Source organism: Labrus mixtus, chromosome 6 (genome assembly GCF_963584025.1).
Source record: "Labrus mixtus chromosome 6, fLabMix1.1, whole genome shotgun sequence".
NCBI lineage: Eukaryota > Metazoa > Chordata > Actinopteri > Labriformes > Labridae > Labrus > Labrus mixtus.
Genome location: NC_083617.1, coordinates 29,340,058 through 29,364,112, shown reverse-complemented (window position 1 = coordinate 29,364,112; position 24,055 = coordinate 29,340,058). Strand labels below are relative to the sequence as shown.

The following is a 24,055-nucleotide window of genomic DNA, read 5'->3' as shown; positions in this document are numbered from 1 at the left end:
ATATAATGTAAAAATAATTGGTCCAAGCACTGAACCTTGTGGGACTCCATGGCAAACTTTAGTGTGCATAGAGGACTCATCATTAACATGTACAAACTGAGATCGGTCTGATAAGTAGGATTCAAACCAACTTAAAGCAGTCCCTGTAATTCCAAGCAAATGCTCCAGTCTGTACAACAGGATCCGATGGTCAATGGTGTCAAAAGCAGCACTAAGATCTAACAAGACGAGCACAGAGAGAAGTCCCCTGTCTGAGGCTAGAAGTAGATCGTTTGTAACTCTAACTAGTGCAGTCTCAGTGCTATGGTGGACTCTAAAACCTGACTGGAACTCCTCAAATAAACTGTTGTCATGGAGAAAGTCACCCAGCTGATTAGCTACCACCTTCTCCAGGATCTTTGAGAAAAAAGGAAGGTTGGATATAGGCCTGTAATTAGCCAGAGTTCCTGAGTCCAGAGTAAGCTTTTTAAGTAGAGGTTTGATTACCGCTACTTTAAATGTCTGTGGTACATAGCCTGCCAGTAAAGACATATTGATCATATCTAATATGGAGTTGCTAACTAAGGGAAAGACTTCCTTAAACAGCTTGGTTGGGATTGGGTCCAAAATACAGGTTGACGGTTTCGACGCAGAAAAAATGGAATATAGCTCTGAAAGGTCGATTGGAGAAAAACAGTCGAGACTAATATATGGTCCTGGAACTGTCTCTGCCGTATCAGACGTATCTGCACCAGGTAAGGGCAGGAGGTTACCAATTTTGTCTCTGATGTCTAGAACTTTGTTGTTGAAAAAGCTCAGGAAGTCATTACTGCTGAGGGCTAGAGGAATACAAGGCTCAATGGAGCTCTCTGTCAGCCTGGCTACAGTGCTGAAAAGGTATCTAGGATTGCCTTTGTTTTCCTCGATTAGAGAGGAGTAGTAGGCAGCTCGGGTGTGACGTAGAGCCTTCATATATCTCCTATGACTATCCTGCCAGAAAAAACGAGATTCTAATGTTTTGGTCGAGCGCCATATTCTTTCAAAATTCCGCGACGATTGTTTCAGAGTACGGGTTTCTGAGTTGAACCATGGAGCCACTCTCCACCGCTTGACAACCTTCTGTTTTAGGGGAGCAATCGAATCCAGAGTAACTCTCAGCGAATCCACTGCACTATCAACAAACTGATCTAGCTGAGAGGGACTAAAGCTATCATAAGAGTTTCCAACTGGGTTGAAACACGGTACTGAATCAAAAACAGCTGAAATAGCTTCCTTAAATCTAGCCACAGCACTATCCGACAAACTTCTAGAGAGCACACCTCTTCCAGGCAGAGGTAATTCTGGTAGGACAAAATCGAATGTAATAAAAAAATGGTCTGATAGCAGAGGATTTTCTAGGAAAACTGTAAGGTTATGGATTTCAATTCCATAAGCTAAAACAAGATCCAGGGTGTGGTTAAAACGATGAGTAGGTTCGTTTACACCCTGGGTGAAACCAATAGAGTCCAATAGTGACATGAAAGCTGTGCTCAGGCTATCATTATCAACATCCACATGGATATTGAAGTCACCTACAACAATTATTCTATCACTGCTAAGGACTAAGTCTGATAAAAATTCTGCAAACTCAGATAAAAACTCAGAATATGGGCCAGGAGGACGGTAAACTACAGCAACTAGAACTGGCTGAAAGGTTCTTGAGACTGGATGTGGAAGACTAAGAACAAGGCTTTCAAAAGAAGAAAAATTCAGCTTTGGTCGAGGGTTAACTAAAAGACTGGAATTAAAAATAGCTGCTACTCCACCACCTCGTCCGGTGTCTCGAGGTATATGAGTACAAAAATGACTGGGAGGAGTGGATTCATTCAAACTAACATATTCATCTCGACACAGCCAGGTTTCAGTCAAAAAAAGTAAATCAATGTGCTGATCTGATATCAGATCATTCACTAAAAGAGACTTGGATGCTAAGGACCTAATGTTCAAAAGTCCGCAGTGAATCCTCCGATCTTGTAGCAAAATCGTATTCGTAGTTTTGATTCTAATGAGATTTTGATGATCCACGCCGTTTGGATGACTTATAAAAACGGGTCTGGGCCGGGGGACAGACACAGTACCTATAGTATAACTATACTCACTTTGTCTCCTTTGGTAAATAACCCATGGAAACGTCACAATAAAGTCTGTTCCCTGGAGTGGCTTTGGCTTAGAAGTATGACTACTGATTACCTTGGGCAATGAGAAAGAGTAAAATGAAGGCTTCCCTACTGGAAAAGAACAATTTAATGTTGAAACTCATGTGTATTCTATTCAGCTCCAACACAGCAAGTCGATAGGACTTCATTCTGTAATTTCTGTAACCACGTGGGCTTGCTGGTCAAAATGCCAAGAATATTGTCCTCTGCTCAGATCCACAAGGGTCCGCAATCCTCATGTAGCTCATGATGTATTGCACTGTAGAAAACGTAAGAATCAAGTGGAGTATAAGCATATACTACTTTGAGCAATTTCATTTGATTGAAGATATTCATACAGCATGAATAAATCTGCTCTTCTTTTTGCAGGTCTCGGTTTGCGCTGTGATACCTTCCTTGGTCCTACCTTACAATATAAAGTCGCAAAAGAACAAATGCATTCTTATAATAGAGACTTTATTAATTATATTGCATTTATTGCCTTCCTAGCATAAAATACACAATGTTTGCATATGTTATCAATGTTTATAGTGTCAATCATGCTCCTTATTTAATACTGTGACTTTGAAAAGTCTTGACTGATATTGTAATATTGTCATAAGGAGTGGCACAAGCTTGACATATGGTTCTCTAAAGTCGTTTTCACAAATGCACTCCTGGACATTTCTAGAGAAGTTCAGGAGGACTGCTCTTGAAAGAAAGTCAGAGTGAAAGTCTGGCTGTTAGCGGTCACACATGCAGCTCACCCTGAAAACTACAAGAGTTTTGTGTTAGTGTGAGAGCACTACAATTTTGTAAAGTGAAATGATCATTCATTGTTGGCAGGGTTCAGTTGTTGGTGGTCAATTATTTTTGCTTCAATATCTGGAAGGTTGTGCATGCAAATGTTATTGTTGAAGACTGCCTCCCATGTCTGTTTTTAAAATGGAAAGGTCTCACTGATCATTGCTTTGAGAGCAAATCATAATGTGAAATATTCGAATCAGCAACTGATACATGACCATTAGACCCTGTGTGCTTCTCATAATCATAAAACTCACAAAATACATTTATTCCAACACCTAGCTTTATGACCTAGTTTTGTGACTCTCTCTCTCTCTCTCTCTCTCTCTCTCTCTCTCTCTACCTCTCTCTCCTCTTCCCAGGAAAACCCTGATTGGTTGAGAGCAGTGAGCAGAAGTGACCTCTGTCCTTGAATATGGGAACATCAACATTGGGAAAGGCAGCATCTCTTGATGCTCTTTTAAATGAATGCATTCATGCATTTGGTAGGTGACACATGTGATAAGACTGCTATCAAGGCTTGATTATCTACCTAACAAAGTGGGCACAGGTAGGGGCACAGGTAGGGACCCGGGTGTTAGTGGCCCAATTGTGCAGCGATTAGTCTGAGGTAATTAGATTAGATGAAATACAGTGGAAGGGGCTTCATGGAAAATGTTATCTGAGATAATGTGTTGAAGAGAGGAAAAAAGATCTACATTCAATCACATTAAAGATTATATTAACACATGATTTATTTTAATTCTGTCATTTATTTTTGTATGTAGTTGTATCAATACATTTAAAGATAAATACATTTGCAGTTAGTGTTTGATCAAGCAGCAACAGTGTTGAAAAATTAAGCCAATGAGGAATTGTTAAATCTTGCAGTTCCTCAAGGGTCCACTTGAGGCTGGCTCCAAGAGCACAAGACATCACATACACACCCATTCAAAAATGCCAATTTTTACAGCAAAAATATACATGTTTACAGCCTGGTAAAAAAAAATAGGGGGGTAAAAATTATTTTATAATGCATCCTTTTTGATTTTATAAAATATCGATAGTTAGGCATGAGGCTGACCTGATTGTTGGGCGGGCACAGTTTAACAGTTAGGGCGTGGTCTCACTGGCCATCCGTACCGTGCCCAAACACGCTTCAACCCTAAAGTCCAGTTCGTTTGACCAGTGTGACCGCTCCGTATCGTGCTCAGGCACGGTACACTTCCTTGGCTTTAGCACACTTCGGAGAGGTGTGCTTCAGCACGGTACACTTCATGCACGAGCACGCTGGTACACAACACTGACAGCCTTCATTATGGAGAAATCCAGAGTTTCATGTCTGTATCTGACTAAAATGACTCTGACTAAAATGTTTCTCTGTCCATTTTAATGTGCAGTCCATGTGGTAATGATGGAACCTGACTCAGTTTGAACACAGCTCATTAATAATGTTTGTGTAGTTTTTAATAATCAAAAATACAGCCGTGTTTCACAGAGAAGATGGTAGTCAGGCTTTGAATACACATCCAATGCTGTTAATAGGTAATATTAAATGTTTTATGGACTTTTTAATGGATTTGTTTCAAGAATATTACACAAAGTACTTAGAGGAACTTTTTAAGATATATCAGAATACAACATGACCACTAGTGCAGTCACTAACAGATTCAATTTGGTAACATATTCTGACTCACTTCTTTTTACAGATGACAATGGACAGTTGCAGGCCAACCTGCTTCCCCGCAACCTCCTGATGATGCATCGCTGGTATGTTACATCCTCTGAACTGGCGGGAAAGCTTCTGATGATATATCCTTTCTGACAGAAAGCCTGCAGGAACTACAGCTTCTACACATTAACACAATGCTTTAACAACATTTTAAAATAATCCTGGCTAACTGTAGTAAAGGCTGCTCCAGATATGTACGTCCAATTTAAAACAATGTATTCTGAGATATTGGGATTTACAATTTATATTATTATTGATATATTTATCATGAAAGATTCTTTCATTTTGCTTATGAGACTTAAATCATTGCCTGGGATAGGAATCTGTGGAGAAACCAGCAAGAGACAGCTAGATCCAAAGCCTTCTCTTAGGCCTAAATCCAAAGTCAGTCCCCCTGGATGTGTACTGGTGGAGGACAAGTACTGTGATGTGAATGTTACAAGTCCATGAGCGAGCTCTTTATTTGTATAGCACCATTTCATAAAAGCAGGTAAAATACCTTGCTCTTAACCAACATTAATCCACCATGAGCACAGCACTGAGCAACATTTAACAAACTTATAGTGGCTAAAAAACCTTTTTGCTGTCAGAAACCCTCGAGCATAACCAGACTCATGTTGAACAGCCATCTGCCTAAACTGTGTTGAGTATGGAAAGTGGGATAGAGGGAGATGCAGGAAGAAGTAGAAGGATAAAGACATATTGTATGTTAAAGTGGAATTGATCCAGTCCTGGATCGGTGTCCTTGAAACTGCTCAGTAAGTGGTCTGTAGTGTTGACAGCATGGCGCCAACCTCCATTGTTTAAAAATGAAGCCAATGCAGAGGTTGCAAAAAACTGCAGTTCCTCGAGTGACAACTTAAGGATGCCTCCAAAAGCTAAGGAATCACCAATGCCCATTTTTACACCAGAAACAGACATGTTTACAGTCTGGCAGAAAATACACATTTGGTATCATTAGCTAAATGATTGGTACTTTATTGGTATTACTGTGTGCAGGGTGAATTTCTTCATGACTCATCCATTTTGATTGTATGAAGGGGGCGTGGTGGAGTTGACTGACAAGTGGGTATGTTGTTCTGTTTGCCAAAAGGCCTAAGGCCTGCCTCATCTCCTCTTCTTTGCTGGTCTCTAGATTGATCATAAAGTTAGGTTGAGAAAGTATTCCAAATATAGAGGCCGCCATTGTTCGGCTTCATAACACCTCTTCAGAAACCAACAAGACACTGAGACTATGACCATGTTTTATACAGTCTGTAGCTGACAGTAAACACATCGTTGAAGAGCAACCCTCTTTCTCTAAACCACCTTGAAATCTCTGACAGTTACTCCTGTATTTTTCATAGTTGGAATCATCCAGCTCTGTATGTGTGGGTAAGGTTATGTAAAATTGGGATACGTTTTAGTACATTGCAGTATCTTAACTTTTTGTACTAAAAGATTAAGTTTCAGCAGGTTTAGTTAAATAATAACACTCTCAGATGAGATGGAGGGTCTGCGTGACGACAAAGAGAGAACATTTAAATGTGACGCTACTGGACGTCACTGCAGGTATACAGTCTTTCTATATTCGTATTCAACAAGTTACAAAGTTGATTTTTCTTTTTTTTTCTCTCTCCAAGGACAACAACCAACACGTTGCATTTCCACAATTCATCTTCTATTGCATACTTCTCAAATCTAGCTAAATGTGACAGAATTCTCCAAAGTTGCCAATCCAGGTTTTTAGAAAAAGGGCATATAAACAAGCTCTAAATGGCCTCTATCATTGTCACATGTCTCAGAGTCAACAGCCTGCCTTCAAAATATAGAAGCAAGAAGATAGCATGCAGTTTGCTGATAAAATGTATTGGACATATTTTATCTTTATTCTCTTTGATGTTTTCACACATTGGTTTAATCTCCGAGACAACATCTGTCAAGGAAATCAGTTTCAGCAGAGGATTTTCTGGCACAACTTCACCAACTACCAAGGTGCATGAAGAGTGAAAGGCTTGAAGAGGTCAAAAAGATCAACTTTATTAACAAATTAGGTAGACCTAATTTTAAATTTGATCTTCGTACTACAAGTGATGCTGGAGCTTTTTGACCTCTTCATGCCCCCATAGCTTCTGTTTAAGTAATGTTTAGAGAGAGGAAGAAACCTCTGCTGCTAAGAAGCTTGATGTCTGTAAAGATCATAAATGGCAACAAATTAGGCTGGTCTCCTGTTTTTCAGATACAGAATGAAGCAAAATCATCCTAAAACTGTGATTATTCATTTTCTTTCGAATTCAAGTGGGCTACTTAATATGCTTAAGTTTTATACATTAAGGTGATTCTGTCAGATCTTGGAAAAGTCCTTAACTTACCCCACGTACCGTGACTGCAAAGATGACAACTGTCAGATAACCAGGCTGAAGATTTGCTATTTAATGAGGTAAGTTGATGCATCATTCATCCATCTAATTTCACCTCTTGTCACAGTTTTTCATGCAGTTATGTAGTTGTATGTGTACAATTTAACATATAATGTTTAATACTTCAGTCAGTTTATATCCTCACAATGCTCTTTCCTTACCCTGTTGTGTTAACACTGAAAATCAACAGTTATTTTTAAACTTGGCTCAAGCCAGTGACTAACCCTTTGTTATAATGCAAACTCTGCAGCAGAGTGGGGTCACCGAGGGGGGAGGACATCCAACAATTCAAAGTTGTGAATACAGTTGAAAGAACTTCCTGAACTGTAACACCACAATACTGGCACATGAGTCACGTGGCACAAATTCACAGGGCCCTTTTTAATCCAACGGAAAGATTGAGAATACTAAAATGAGATGTTTACTGGCATCACTGGCACAGGTTCATCATGTCACCATCTTTACAGGTACTGGATAGTCACATTCCCGGCAGAGTTCAACCTGGATTTGGGTCTGATCCGGATCACAGAAGAGTTCAGAGACGTGGCTGCTCAGCTCGGCTGTGAGGAGCATTTCAAATTCCTCGACATCTCCACAATGTAAGGCAAAAAGATCAAACAGAGACAGTTTATGGAACTATTGTAATATTAAGCATTAGTGAACATGTATCAGATATTCATTTGCCAACAATGATGGTAAAGTTGATCCTAATTCCAATCTGAACACTTAAACAGATAAATGGCAAACCCTGGAGTCAATGCAATTAAACATTTCTATGGATACAGATGTTTTGCTTTTTATAGCTGTTATCTATCATCAGACCTGCCTTACTCAACATAACCACAACCTTTAAAGGACAATAGTGAACATTCTGGAGCTTTAAGTCTGTTGGTTGCAAATTGTTCCAATTGATATCTTTGGGTCGCATTATTAAAAGTACACCATAAGGACCTATTTTTATGTTGGCTATGTTGTATACATTGTTCTCTTTGTAGTCCGTCCTATGACTGGATGCGTAAGCTGACCCAGCGGAAGAAGCAGGCCAAGAAAGGCAAGGCCTCGCTGCTGTTTGACCACCTGCAGCCCATGGAGCTGGCTGAGCATCTCACTTTCCTTGAGTTCAAATCCATCCGGAGGATATCGGTTAGTCTACAAACAGCTCTGCTTCTTCACAATGGTCCAATTGTTTAAACTTTGCCACTGTATCAAGGGGGGGGGGGGGTTGTTTAAGGTCACATAGTTTATTTATTCATTTTCACTATAAATGTCATTTTAAATGACTTCACTACCTCTTCATAAAAGTTAAATTACTAGAATAAGCCTCAGTGCATAGCTACTTTGACCAATTTTGAAAACAAGAAGGCAACCCTTCAAAGCAAGACAGTGTATCCTATCATTTGAAAGAAGAAATAACACATTCTTTCTGTTAAAGGTTGAATTCATAAGAAACAAATTATATCCTTGTTAAATTCTGGAAACTCAAGGGGTTTTTCCTGCTACAGCCTCGATTAGTCTGGTGTGACATAACTGAACCATGTGTGATTGAAATTCACTCCTTTAAATATGGGGACCATTGGTGCAAAAAAAAAAAAGCTGGGAAGCTAGCATCTGCTGCAGAGCTTTGATGTGAATCCAGCCTGCCTCTGTGTGAACTGCCTTGTATTCACAGGACAGGTGGTTACTTGTTAACAACACCAGGAAGAAGATCAGAGTCTGTAGTCATGGTCTTGTTTGAGATTTTGATAAAAAACGCAGACTCTGTGTGCGTGTTTGTCCTTGAATAGTGATATGGTGACATTGGCTGCTGCTTTGGTCAGCATGCATACTCACATTTTCCCACACATGACAAGGGATAGAATTGAAAAACACCAGATTAACAAAATATCATTCGAATCTGAAAGATAAAATTGACGCGTGTGCTTGATATTCCTCTAGTCACCATCAGGGTGTATTTTTAATTCTTCCCACAGGATGAATACTTTGGAAATTCCATGAACCCTCCTGACTGAAGCCAAGGGCACATTGGTGTGTTTTAGCAGATAAACCCAAAGCTTTTCCTACACAACTGCCCTCAAGCCAACAAGAAAAAACAAAAAGTCTGTTCCAAATTTTTCCGTTGTCCGGTGCAACCTTGCAACATGAAACAGAAAATTTAAGAATAACGCTCCACAGTAATTACCATGCAGGCATTAGAAAAACAATAACGTTGGATTATTTTGACATGAGCACAAGCGTATTGATTGTTTTATTAGCTGACTACTTTACTGGGACTTTAACTGGCATTATTTTACTTTTACTTCACATTAGCTAGCCCACGATGCAATGTTCACAGTACAGTACGGGGCAGACTCTGGTGGTCTTACCTTCAGCATCGTGACATGGATATAAGCCTCAATCCAGTTACTGTATCCTTTTTTATTAATCCTTTTAGCGATCCTGATAAATTCATCGGCCCATTTGTTGATCTTTTCCAAGGTCATTGCAGGTACAGAAGTAAAGTTTCTTGTCCAGTTAGCTATTCTCTTACACAGACTTGGGGCGGCTGTGGATCAGTAGTAGAGTCGGTCATCTCTCATCTGGAAGGTTGGGGGTTCGATCCCCAGCTCCTGCAGCTACATGTCCGATGTGTCCTTGTCATGGTCAATACACTTAACCCAAAGACTCTCCCGCTGCTTGGTCAACCGCGTATGAATGTGTATGAAGGGGATTAGTTACTTCTGATGGTCACTTTACACAGCAGCCTCTACCATCAATGTGTGAATGGATGTTAATGGGTAAGTTTGAACTGCAGTGTAAAAAGCGCTTTGAGTAGTCAGAAGACTAGAAAAGTGCTATACAAGCTCAAGTCAATTTATCAGTTACCATTTACTTCTTTTGACACTGCTAAAACATTCAACCTGAGCGTGAATTCACAGGAAGATGACCGCCGTCAGTGGAGTCTGGTGCATGTTCGCATGGGGGGGCACAATTTCTCACATATGGGCCGGGATGTATATCTTAGTTTGTAAGCATGATGCTAACACATAGTGGAAAATGCTATTAACTAACTAAATTATTATTGGGATAAACTTAACTTAAGAAATAACCAATTAACCTAACATACTCAACAAACAACACCATGCACTCATACCAACAGGCATATGTTTCCATATGAAGCATTTGAGATGCACTTAAAAAAACTGCTTACTTATGCTAGTCCTGTCTGCTGCTCTGATCCATAAGGACACTGCATGACTCGTTCTTTATGTCTCTGTTTGTGGGACGTTTTTATCTGCTGCCTCCTTTTTGGTGGTGGTGCATTAAGCCTTCATGAGTGCATTTCCTTATGCCCAGAGAAGCTTTAATCTCTTGTATTGAAGTGGGGCAAATGCACAAGTGTAACTTATAAAACAAGTCAATGAATACCCAGGGTGACTGGAGTCTTGCTCCCGGAATACCATAAACACGTCACCAATCAGTATCTTTAAACACGTAGAACATTATAAGTCTACATTTATATTGCAGATTATACATGTTATACTTTGCTCTTTTAAAATGTTATATGTATGTATAGCCTTTCCTGAAAACTAATATTGAAAATCTTATTCATTGAAGGTCTGTCATTCACCTTGAGGGGAGTGGGTGGGCGGCGCAACCAGTGCCCTCTATGACCAGAGGGCACTGGTTGTGTGGGAATATGGTCTATTGTCATTAAGATTTAGGTCCTTTGGGCATTTAAAATAAGATACAAAATAGATGGGATCTAATCTGTAATTGTCTTCTCTTTTGCTACCAGTTCACTGATTACCAGAGCTATGTAATCCACGGCTGCCTGGTGGACAACCCGACTTTGGAGCGCTCTATTGCTCTGTTCAACGGAGTGTCGCAGTGGGTCCAGCTTATGGTGCTGAGCAAGCTAACACCTCAGACCCGGGCAGATGTTATAACCAAATTCATCCATGTGGCTCAGGTAAGACAAAGAGAAGACTGAACTAAAGTCCCCTACAGAGCAGTTTCATCTATTATGATTTTAGGAGGGCTTTTAAACATGGATAGCACTATCCTCATCCAACTCTGTTATTATTGACCTTTTTATTGCCTTTATTACTGTAGCATATTTAAGTAACATTTTTTATGACTCCTTGTGCCTTACTTTTGCATTGCCCAGAGTTTGCAGTGTTTAACCCTCAAAATGAGGGTTGGACAACAAGCCCATACTCTACTTTAGCTATGTACTTTAGATCAGAAGTTCTCAACTAGTATTGCCTCAGGACCCATCACTAACTCCATAAAGTAAAATTGCGACCCACATTCATGATTTATTTAACCAATCAGATTTGGTTAATGAAAAATTTTGCAGTTTGGACGTAAGGTGGTACAAAACATGTGACAGACTATAGAAATGGAAGAAAACAAACATGTTTGAAAAGTGCTTCGTAGAGTTTTTGAAACCGTCTTTTCCAGGCACAAATTTTCAACCCACTAAAATCAGCTCCGTGACTCACTTGTGGGTCCACCAGTTGAGAGCCACTTCTTAAGACCACTTAGTATACACTTGGTTGAGCCTGGGCCCTAAATTTGTCAAATAATTATAGTAAAACATTCTCTCAGTGTCCCGTGGTTGCTTTTATTGCTGTAGATTCAAAGTCTACAGTGCATCCTGTTTTTACTATGTGTGTTTATTGCTTATATCATATGTCATATTATTATTATTATTAATGGGAAAGGCACTGTTCCTCAAATAAACAATTATCATCCCGTGATAGTGAATATAATGTTGTACAAATTGGCCAATCACAATTCATTCTCACTTACAACTCTTGAACATTTTGCAATAGAGCAGAAGACCAGGAAACATTATTCATCTTTATGAATAGATAAATAGTACAGAAGCAAAACATGTCTTTTCATCATTTCAATCTCTGTGATCAGAAACTTCTGCAGCTACAGAACTTCAACACTCTGATGGCCGTGGTGGGGGGGCTGAGCCACAGCTCCATCTGTCGACTGAAGGAGACTCACTCTTATTTGGCTCCAGAAGTTGCGAAGGTAAGACCTGCTAGAGTACACATGCACTCCTGCAGCATATGAAGCTACCAAAAAGCACAGCACTTTAGTATGGTTAGTTAAAAGATATACTGTGATTGGATACTTTAAGGCAAACCTAACATGCACACCTTTCTTATGGACATGAATACTTAGACCCTGAAAAATGCAGCTTGTAGTACTCTTACCCCCAAATGACTATAAGCAAAGACTTGTCTCATTCTCCTCCAGCCTGAAAACGGCCAAGACAACATATTATCAGAACAAGATATGCAATGCCACAGAAACAAGAAAAATGTTTTTTGCTTTTCACTCACTGCTTCAACCACCTCCTCCTCCACCCTCCGATCTGTTCACACCAGACATGTTTGCCTCGTATTTTACTGAAAAGGTTGCAACCATCAGTAACCAGTTTTCTGAGCCTGACCAAATCAGCCCAAAGGCACCAACCAAAAGTGCCTCACTCGACTCATTCTCCTCTCTGACTGAGGATGAAGTATCTAAGCTTGTGCTAGACTCTCGGCCCACCACCTGTCCTCTGTACCCAATACCATCAAGCCTCCTGCAGACCATTTCCTCTCCGCTTAATGCTGCACTTAAGCATATCATCAACTCCTCTCTGTCAACGGGTGTGTTCCCCATCGCATTCAAGCAAGCTCGGGTCACCCCTCTGCTCAAAAAACCCACACTAAACCCAGCCCAGGTTGAAAACTACAGACCGGTTTCTCTTCTGCCCTTTCTGTCAAAAATACTTGAGCGCACAGTTTTTAAGCAAGTCTCTGAGTTCCTGTCCAGAAATGATCTGTTTGACTCAAATCAGTCAGGCTTTAAGCGGGGCCACTCTACTGAAACTGCACTACTGTCAGTAACAGAATCACTACGAGCTGCCAGAGCTGCGGGTCAGTCATCAGTTCTATTACTGCTAGACCTGTCTGCTGCCTTTGACACAGTCAACCATCAAATCCCCCTATCCACGCTCTCTGAACTTGGCATCTCAGGATCTGCCCTCTGCTGGTTTGTGTCCTACCTCTCTGGGCGATCGATTTAGAGTGTCGTGGAAGGGAGAAGTGTCCAAAGCGCACAGCTTATCCACAGGGGTACCTCAAGGGTCAGTGCTTGGTCCCCTTCTCTTCTCCATATACACAAGCTCACTTGGTTCAATAATCCGCTCTCATGGCTTCTCATACCACTGCTATGCTGACGATACCCAGCTCTTCCTGTCATTCCCGCCAGACGATGTTACAGTCTCTGCAAGAATCTCATCATGCCTTGCTGATATCTCTAAATGGATGAATGAACGGCACCATCAACTCAACCTTTCAAAGACTGAGCTCCTTGTCATCCCAGCCAGTCCCTCGACGCAACCACAGATCAATATCCAGCTTGGAACAACCAAACTCATGCCCACAAAGTCTGCCCGGAACCTGGGTGTCATGATTGATGACCAGCTAACTTTTAAGGTTCAAGTAGCCTCGATTGCCTGGTATTGTCGATTTGCCCTGTACAACATCAGGAAGATCAGACCTTACCTGTCAGAACATGCTACACAGCTCCTGGTACAGGCTCTTGTGATATCACGCATCGATTATTGCAACTCTCTACTGGCAGGTCTTCCTACATGCACTATCAAACCTCTGCAAATGATACAAAATGCAGCAGCACGACTGGTCTTCAACCTTCCTAAAAGAGCACGTCACTCCGCTGTTCATCTCCTTACACTGGCTCCCAGTTACTGCCCGCATCAAATTTAAAACTCTGCTGCTCGCTTGCAAAACAGCGACAACAACGGCTCCTCCTTACTTTAACTCTCTGATCCAGGTCTACACTCCCTCCCGCCCACTACGCTCTGCCAATGAAAGGCATCTGATCCAACCTTCACAACAGGGTCCTAAGTCTCTGACTAGACTCTTCTCCTCTGTTGCCCCTCGGTGGTGGAATGAACTTCCAAACTCCATTGGATCTGCAGAGTCCCTCTGCACCTTTAAGAAAAAGCTAAAGACCCAGCTCTTTCATGAATACCTACTAACTTAATGATGATGGTTTCGATATCATTGATGATGATGATGGTAATGACGATGGTTTTTGTTTGATAACGATGACTTATAAGATGGTTTCTATACTGATTAGAGCTCTCAAGAACTGCCCTCAATGTTGTGCTTTGCCTCTGTGCAATGCCTGTCAGCACCTGTGTGTCCAATCAGACTCAAAGCTGATCGTTTGCTCTTACTGACATTGTTCCGTTTTTTCTAGATCCTTGCTTGTGTTGTACTTACTCTCTGATGTACGTCACTTTGGATAAAAGCGTCTGCTAAGTGAATTGTAGAAAAAACAACTAATTTCACTCCATACAAATTACCTTAAATGTGATTTATTTAAAAACAAGATTAAAAGGTAAACATTAGGTTTAAATATGCCTATAAACCCCTCTATTTCAGCCCTGCTCAGAACAGGCTGTTTCTGTGTCTGTAGCTTTAAATATGTAGATTATCTGTGTGTGACCACGCCCCCTCTCTGGAAGGGATTGGGTGGCTTGGGCTCTCTCGCTCCATTATTGTTTACTGTGAGAAGGGACACATTTTGTGAAAAGTCGAGCAGGCAAAAGACGGAGAGGATGGACTTTTCTCATCATTGGGGGGTTTGTAGACCGCCTAGGGTCACATATTAGTGTTAGAAAACATGGTAAATTTGCATAATATGTGACATTTAAGATTACCTTTTTAACATATTTCATTTAGATTCATTTCATGAACCGGTGTCTTAAATGCTCTTGCATCTTGATATTTTTCTTCAATAATTTATGCAACCCATTCAATCAAATAAGGGGTTGGCCGTGACTCAAAGTCGGTCGTCAATCCCCTTGGGCAAGACACTTGGCCACTTCACAAAGCAACCTCTGCCATTAGTGTGTGAATGGGTGTGAGAGGGTAGGTGCGGCCCGCATTTTTTTTCTTATCATAATACTAAGAGTTATGCATACATTTGCATAAGGAGCATGGACAATTTGACTGACAGGTGGGTGCGTCGTGGCTGTTATGAGAACAATACAATACAATACTGAATTGTCCCCCCGGGCGAAATTTGTTGGCACAGCTTACACATTTGCTACATGGATACATACATAGTGCAAGCAGCAGAGCATGTGCTGCCAGCTTCTGTCTGAAGGAGGCTTAAGTCAAGCCTCAATGTAACTATACATAGACTATGCCCATGTTTTATACAGTTTCTGATGTGAATGCAGCAGCCCCAGGAGAAATCAGAGATATAAAGATGTTTTGTGGTTGCTACAGATGAGCAAGCAACCTTTAATCATCTTCATGCTGTCCTTTTGTGGTTTAGAATTAGTCTGTTGTAGCTCTGTCGTTGGCCTCAAAGCTCAACTTCCATCAGGTACTTGCTGTGCTTGATGTTAATTTCATTTTGGGATAATAAATAAAAACAGTTTTACCTAAATTTGAACTCCTGCACTTCATCATCTTGGCTTAGAAAATGATTTGTAAGTCATGTCACATTTAACTTTTTTTCCCCTGAAGAGTATTCTGTTTTAGTCATGTTACTTAGCCAAGTGTTCCCACTCTTGCTTCAGATCTGGAGTGAGATGACAGAACTGGTCTCTTCTAACAACAACTACTCTTGCTACCGGAAAGCCTTCAGTGAATGCCAGGGCTTCAAAATCCCCATCCTGGGTGTGCATCTCAAGGACCTTATTGCAGTGCATGTAGTCTTCCCTGACTGGGTTGATGACAGTGCTAAGGTGAACCTGGTGAAGATGCATCAGCTCTACATGACCTTCAATGAGTTGGTGTCTTTGCAAAGTGCAGCTGCTCAAGTGGAGCCCAACATGGACCTCATCTACCTGCTAACGGTGAGGGATTACCAACCAGCAGGTAATATGTTGAAGACAGAAGGGGTCATGGAAAGATTGTTCCAAAATAGATAAGTTTTACTGGCTTGGTAGAGTGCACGTAAGAGTATTATTCTTTATCTTTGAATTAATTTCACTTTACTCATGCTTGTTAAGGACATGTCCTAGCTTTGTAATATCTTCTGATAAATAATTAGAAATATAATAAAATGTTTTTATTTGACTTAGTAAAAAAACAAACTTTGCTTCTCAGTTTTTCATATTTTTAAGTAACTATATACAACATCTTCATATTTCCAGCTTTCTTTAGACCTTTATTACACAGAGGATGAGATTTATGAGCTGTCATTACTAAGAGAACCACGTAACCCCAAATCATTGGTGAGTTTAAAGCTAACATGGTTTGTATTTTGTGTTCAAGTTTGTCCAGAGAAATTAATTCATTTTTTGCCTTAGCTGATCCATCAGTAGAGCTAGACATATGCACACTTGCAAACTATGTCAATTTCCCAATTTTAAGTCCTGTGCACATGTTTTGTATCCTTTTTCACAGCCTACCTCTCCAACTACTCCCAACAAGCCCCTGGCTCCACTGGACTGGGCTTCCGGTGTCACCACCAAACCAGACCCTTCACTGGTCAACAAACACATCAGGAAGCTGGTGGACGTGAGTAGTCAACACAAATGATGCAGTATTCAGCATTACTATAGCTATCTAAAGAAAGAGCCTTCGAGTTGGTAGCTTTGTGTGAATAATATGTTTGGAGTAATCTGTTTCTTCTTCGGAAGTCTGTTTTCAGGAATTATGACCACGACCATGATGGATACATTTCTCAAGAGGACTTTGAGAGCATCGCTGCTAACTTTCCTTTCCTGGACTCTTTCTGTGTTTTGGACAAAGATCAGTAAGTGTGCACTACTATTGGCTTCAGTTTCTTATTTAAATAACAAACACTGGTTCGACATCTCAGGAGGGCTCCATCACAACGGGGTTGCCCACAGAGGAAAGGTCAAATCACAGGTTGCTGTACATTTTATTTTAAGGTAGCATCAATCAATCATCAATCAATCTTTATTTGTGTAGAGCCAATTCATAACAACTGTTATGTCATGTCACTTTACAAAAAGCAGGTAAAAGACCTAACTCTTCGATATTATCTACAAATAAAAAGTCCAGACCTCTAAGTACACATTCTAAATTTTTTGTTAGAATCTGTAAATAAAGATTACTTAACAGGACATGTTTTTGATGTGAAATAGTTTGTCGGTCAAATCTTTGAGGAGTTTTAACTGGTTATGACACTGTTTCAATTTAATACAGACAACTCTACAAGACCTATCAAAACATATCATTAGCAAAAGATCAAGATCTTTTTGTTGGCTTATTTTGGTGATAAGATAATTGCATGAAGAAAAGTCCTAAACATGAATGTTATTTAAAGGTATCATCTTCCTGTATTCATTCTCTGTCTCTGGCCCTCTTTCTGTCAGAGATGGATTAATCAGTAAGGATGAGATGATAGCCTATTTCCTTCGGGCTAATCCACTGCTCCAGTGTAAAATGGGACCAGGTTTCATTCATGACTTCCAGGAGATGACTTACCTGAAGCCCACGTTCTGTGAACATTGTGCTGGATTTGTGAGTATCTCTCTTAATCTCTTCGCTTTCATGCTTCCTTAATTTAGCACATACACACTCATAGCTTCACTCTAGCTCCAATCCATCTAGCCTCATACTTTGTCTCTTTGACTGGTTTTATTTATTCACTGTTAGTTACAAGAAGTATTTTTTGGGAATGATTTGCACATTCTTTTGTTGTTTAAAAAATAAGCTAATGATAATAATAATACATTTTTTAAAATGACCATACCCCCCCTTTTTCTCAACTTTCCGGACCTGCAGCTTTGGGGAATCATCAAACAGGGCTACAAGTGTAAAGGTATTGTTTTATTGCACTTCTCACCTTTATTCTGATAATGAAATTGTGGACTGAATAATGAAATACAACGTGCATATTATCTTATATATGATCTTGTATACTTTCAACTACAGATATGCTTATATGTCAGTTTATGTCCATCAACTTGTGGACTCATTTACATAACACCATTATAATCGATGGAGATAGCCCGGATGCAGCTGCAAACAATAATATAACATTTCTTGACAGAATGAACATTTGGCCAGTGAACCAGTGTCTTATATTGTTTTTGCGATATGTAAAATAAAATTGTAAAAACTACTTGAATTAACTTAATGAACCTCTGTACATGGGGTTCCTGCTCTACCAGCTGAGCAGCATCTCAAAGAATGAGATGAGATCATTCTGATAGACACTTCATCAGTGTATGAGTGTGGTGTTTGACCATGCTTTGACTGGTCAAGTAGACTAGAAAGGCGCTATGTAAGTTAATTTACTTTGAAGGGTCATTCACCAAGTTTTAAATAAAATTGTATTTCATGAAGTCTAAGTGGAATACATCATTTAGTTACATTTTTTTGTGTCAGTTTGAATAAACTATATTTAAAACTGCTGTCATGCTCTTATTGTTCATAGATGATCCCTTGAACATTTTCTGGTATCTGACTTAAAGCTTAGAGCACTTTTACTGAAGGCCAAAAAGCTCCTAGTTTTTCTTTATTTCACTTCTTTAACAAGCATCATGCAGTGTTATAGAGGGTAGGAAGACGTAGTCTGGGACTTCTACACCCCCCCCCCCCCCCCCCCCCCCCCCCAAATATAAGCTGATGTTTGTGTGTTTACATTGCAGACTGTGGAGTTAACTGTCATAAACAATGTCGGGAGCTGTTGGTTCTGGCCTGCAGGAAGCTGATTCGCTCCAGCTCTCTGGGTAGTGTTTCTCCAGCCAGACTGACCCACAGCTCACTGCCAAGCAGCCCCGCCCTCCCCACCTGTGCAGGTCGTTCTCTGCTACAGACATTTCTAAATGACCACGTTAAGACTAATATAATAAACTCATTTATTCCTAATGTTCTGTGTTCCCGTCTCCAGATGAGGATGAGGTGTTTGAGTTCCCCTCTGTCACATCAGCAGCTCCAGCTATGGACCCTCAGTCCATCACCCTGATGACCGGCACAGCTCAAAGGATCTCCGTGCGTCTGCAGAGGGCCACCACCAGCCAGGCCACACAGACCGAGCCCCTGTGGCCTGAACACAGCTGGGGGGGCACAGACAGCGGATCGCACACTTTCCCCAAAATGAAATACAGGACTCACAGGAAAGCATCAAAGAATAAAGGATTTGCTCGTTGGGAAAACCAGAATGACGGGCAGCACCAGGCAGTTTCTTCCCGGTGCAGCGTGGACTCTCAGCAGAGGTCAGACGTCTCAGGAGGGCTCCAACGCAATGGGGTCGCCCACAGAAGAAAGGTAAAAGCACAAGTGGCTGCACGTTTTATTTTAAAGAAGCATCAATCATCAAACAATCTTTAGTAGAATTGTGCCAATTCATAACAAATGAGCACAGCACTTAGCAGCATTTAGCAATGTTACAGTGGCAAGAAAAAACACCCTTTTAAAAGGCAGAAATCTTGGGCAAAGCCAGACTCCTGACGAAGAGCCATCTGCCCAAACTGCACCGCATGTGCAATATAACTCGTTGATAAAAACAAAGACAATGTTCATCTGGAGACCAGACTCTATAGATGAGGTAAAACTTCAGATTGTAAGCCTAGAATTTACTTTAGGATTAATAGATTTTGCACATCATTTCCAGAGGATATACTTGATTTCTGCTCGGATTATGTGTAGAATGTTGCACATTCTTCCTTTAAACAAATGCAGGGACAGTGGTTTAGTTGAAATACCTTGAAGCAACATTCTGGAGGAATTTGGTTTGGTGTGATTTGGCACCCACTAAAGGTCATTGAGTGCAACTGCACTGTTGTCAAACACTGTATTCACATAGGCAGCTCGGCGTCAGACTTGTAGCCGACTGTTTCACTAAGCTCTCACTAACATGTTAAAAAAGCCTGTTGAATATTTTCCTTGCTCGGCCACTCTCTGCATGTCTTCTTAGGTCCTAATCTACTCTGCCTCAGCCAGTGTATCAAACAGTACCAAGACGGGTTAACTGGCTTCTTTTTATCTGAGGGCTGGTGTGTGAACTAGTGCTGCATAGTCCGACGCACATGAGCTGCAGCCGGCTGCCAAAGCCACATAGTGCTGGGAGCAGATGACTGGGGAGCTCTTTGGAAATGGGATAGAAGCCATCCCCCCTGTTGAAAGTTATTGTACTAATAGATCGACTTTGAAACAACTATTTTAAGGAATTTAAGGTGGAACAAATTGTTGCTCGAATATACGTCTTATAATATCTTGGCTCTTCCTCTCCAGGACAGCTGACTTGGTCACGGTGGTGAAGGCCAGTCCCAAAGGGCCAGAAAGGTCCAAGTGACTGGGACCAGGAAGCTCTTCTGTCTGGGGGATGTGCTGGGCTGCCTGAAGTCCCCCCACAGTGAGCTGGAGTTCTCTCTTCCTCTCTAGACTTCAGCCCAGGCAGAGCTTCATATGGACAGAATGTCTGAACAGGACAGTGTGTGTGTGATCTCTGTGAGAAGAGGTCACACAGATCAAGGAGATCAGTGGATGATGGACTGACCCACACTGTGATGTCACCTCTGTCCTTGCCTTCTGTGCAGGGTAATCGGTTAGGGATCAGTGTAGTTTACTACAACAAGGCTTAGGTCTAAGTAATGATCCAGGGTGTAGAAAACATCAACACGTGAACAGTCAGAAGAAACATTTTTAGACTTAAAGTCTTGAATTATTTCCGTTTGGTGGATCAATTCTGGCCAGTTATTGTAAAGTCCAGCGGGGATCATGAAGCAAGAAGTAAAAGTTAGTGAAGTTAATGGTCTCTTTCCAGAGGAGGAGAAACTGTGTAGATATTTAAATGTCGAGTTGTGAAAAAAGGGAATGTGAAAATGAAAGTGAATATTAAGGGCATCCAACCCCGTCGCCATGAGGAGCATTGATGTTGGATGATTCTACAAAATATGGTATTAACTTAAGTGCCGTTTTTAAGTGTTTATTGAAATTTTTAAAAAATTATTATTTATTTATTGATACTAATGCTGCATTCATGTGCTCCTCGGATGGTCCAAGTTTCCGAGTTGGGAAGTCATTCTTCTTAACATTTACAAAACATATTTTGCCCCCCATGTGATGACGATTATGACACCAAGTCGAGCAACACATTTTTTCCCGAGCTGGCTTTCATGCACATTTTACCAGAGGTGAGGGACTCGAGTCACGTGACTTGACTCGAGTCAGACTCGAGTCAGACTCGAGTCACACATTTGAGGACTTGAGACTTGCTTGACTGACAGTGATAAAACACTTGACTTGACTTAAGACCTTGCCTCTACGACTTGAGACTAGACTTATTTTACTACTAGGAAACTCGTTTTTCCGATGTGTCCGACACTACATGAATGCACCATTAATCTGCACCTGTCAATTGCATTGTGTTTAACCCTTTCATCGTCAAATGGTAGAAGAGACGCATTCATGAGTTTCACTCAAGGCAAAACTGACCAAAAATCCTGAAATCATTAGGTGTTGAATTCTTTCAGATACTCAAATAATGTCAAATAGAGGAATTCAGTAAAATACGTTTTTACTTATATTTGTGCATGGAAATGATTAAACTAAGTAAAAGCAAAATTATGTTTTCTCAAATCAATCATATCACATATGTTGGTTTGTACAGCTCCATATCTCACTTCCTATTTATTTGATATTATAAAGTTTATTGTTCATACTTTTGATTTCCTCATGATTTTTGGTCTTATTCTCATTTTAAATGCCTTACCTGCTGATTCTATTTTCTAAAGCACCATGTGAGATTGGTAGAAAAAGGTGCTTTACAAATAAAGTTTATTTTGAGCTGGAAGCTAATTCTGCCACAAAACGTTGTGTTTCTTTTTTAACTTGAACGTCTGAAGCAATGGCGGTTCTAGACCACTTTTACTGAGGGGGCCAAACTGGGGCCAGTTGTTTTGTCAGAGAGGAACATTAAACCCAGGTGAAAAATAGGCAAAGATGATCGCTTTAAAAAATATATATTATGCCAAATAATAGCGCACATCATTAAATACCATGATTTACATTTGATCAGTAACAGTATTTAATACTAGATTGTGAGTCAAATACTGTGTATGTGTTATTAGGGGGGGGCTCTTCCTTTTGGAGGGGTGGCCACAGGGGGGACTAAGCTCAGTGTTACAGGGGCACTGGCCCCTGTTGGCCCCTGCCTAGAACCGCCCATGGTCTGAAGACAGACTGTAAAACAGTCATCAGTGTGCAGCAGGTGTGAAAAAATACATCTCATATGATTGCATTCTTGTATACAGTCATACATGAAAGACCCCGCCTCTGGAGAGAACGACATAAAATGCATGACATCGACAATGTTTTTTGTTTTTTTTAAAGCTATTTTAAGTTAAGATTAGAAGTTAAGAAGACAAGATATGAAGCACAGACTAAAGTTATTTGCTTGTGTAGGGTTAGGGTGTGTATTGATATGCTGCCACAAATGTTATACTAACTTATAGTGGTGAGAGAGTTCAGAGTGATGTTTGAAGTTAGCGTCAGTTGAATGTGACATGGAGAGACAGTTGCAGCAGATGGGTGTGATGTGGAGAGCTGACAAGAGGGCTGGAGGTCTCTGCTGAAACAAAGCTGACGGCTGATTAACTGGGAGGGTAACTCAGTCTGTCGGGACCTGGGTTGGTAAGCGGAGGGTCGTTGGTTCAAGTTTCAGGCCTTGGTGTCTGAGTGGCATGAGTCACAATAACAGAGTGGAAACCTGAATTTCCCCATGGGGATTAATAAAGTATAAAATAATTCAAATAAAATAAAAACTCTTCAATGAAACATTTCATGCAATCACAGTTTGCACTGGGCTAAAAGTCAGCTCAAAGCAAGAAGCTGACTCTTTAAAACCTACATCAATGGAACAATTGTATGAATGAAACAAACGTAGTACAGTGATAATATCTTTAATAGATCACTACCCTTTTTTCAGACTACAAACAAGCAAATTGAAGATTAGACCCACAGCTTACTGTCTATTGGTGAAGGGCATAGATTTAAAAAAATATATTTTTCATGAATGAGGTGCAGGGGTGGATCCAGGGGTGAAAAAAAATATGAAACAGTATGCACATCCAAAAACTTAAGTACTGGGTGCTGAACAAAAAAACATCCAAAGGTAGAAAAAATGGTACACACACCAGAAGTTGCTCCAATTAAATTAAATTTAATGGAAAATACCTGTAATGTTTTGGGCCCTCGCCCTTCATCAGACATGAACAATGGATCCAATCTGATTGGCAACCCCAGTGGCCATCCTAAAATCAGAAACTATGATTGGCTTACCCTAAGTGCTTTGTCAGAGATGGGATTCATATCAACTATACGGGCTGTGTTTCAACAGGCTGTTGGTAGCTTGCTTTACTTTATAATGTCGCTCATGTTCTTTTATTAGTACTTTAAATTGTGACATACAGCTTTTTGAGTTCAAGAAGTCATCTAAGATGCTCTGTTTGGTTACTTTAAAAGTTAAATTTTACAGAACAATATTACTAATTGGGATCCACTTCTTATTCAAACTGTGAATAAACTAATAACCCACAACTGCTAAAGTCTAAAGGAACATCGTTATTCCCATGATGTGAGAGGTATTTGGTAGTCTGATTAACCACTTCCTGTATGTTTTACAGTCTGCTTCAGGTAGGAATCTTTTACTCAGGACTGAGAAGATGTGCCTACCACAACACATCTAATATCGTGCACTTTGGGTTCTTTTCTGTTGAATTGTATTTAATTATTTTTAGTATTTAGCATCTGTTATGTTCTTGTTGTTGTTTCTGTTCTTCTGTGTTTGGTTTAGTTTGCTTTGTTCTTGTTTTTGCTGTTTTGTCAAAGCACTTTGTAAACCTGTTTTTAAAAGGTGCTATATAAATGAAGTTATTATTATTATTATTATTATCTCTTGGCACTAGCATCTAGCAAGAGGAAATTGAAAAACAACAAAAATGGCATTTTGCCAGAAGGATATTGCTACTTGGGACC

At 40.3% G+C, this 24,055-nt stretch overlaps 1 protein-coding gene across 3 annotated transcripts in view; it reads left to right on the top strand.

Moving 5' to 3' along the window:
• rasgrp3 (RAS guanyl releasing protein 3 (calcium and DAG-regulated)) overlaps positions 1–23,924 on the top strand; it is a 49,864-nt gene extending 25,940 nt beyond the window's left edge. For all 3 annotated transcript variants that reach the window (XM_061040852.1, XM_061040851.1, XM_061040853.1), the window contains exons 2-17: positions 3,320–3,442; positions 4,646–4,748; positions 7,025–7,087; positions 7,535–7,666; positions 8,063–8,210; positions 10,843–11,016; positions 11,979–12,095; positions 15,676–15,954; positions 16,255–16,335; positions 16,508–16,621; positions 16,744–16,859; positions 17,446–17,593; positions 17,858–17,894; positions 18,727–18,876; positions 18,969–19,345; positions 20,312–23,924. In XM_061040852.1, the coding sequence (XP_060896835.1) occupies positions 3,373–3,442; positions 4,646–4,748; positions 7,025–7,087; positions 7,535–7,666; positions 8,063–8,210; positions 10,843–11,016; positions 11,979–12,095; positions 15,676–15,954; positions 16,255–16,335; positions 16,508–16,621; positions 16,744–16,859; positions 17,446–17,593; positions 17,858–17,894; positions 18,727–18,876; positions 18,969–19,345; positions 20,312–20,320 (2,118 nt within the window). In that variant the 5' untranslated portion in view covers positions 3,320–3,372 and the 3' untranslated portion in view covers positions 20,321–23,924. The remainder of the gene's footprint in view (positions 1–3,319; positions 3,443–4,645; positions 4,749–7,024; positions 7,088–7,534; positions 7,667–8,062; positions 8,211–10,842; positions 11,017–11,978; positions 12,096–15,675; positions 15,955–16,254; positions 16,336–16,507; positions 16,622–16,743; positions 16,860–17,445; positions 17,594–17,857; positions 17,895–18,726; positions 18,877–18,968; positions 19,346–20,311) is intronic.
• The last annotated feature ends 131 nt before the right edge of the window (positions 23,925–24,055 follow it).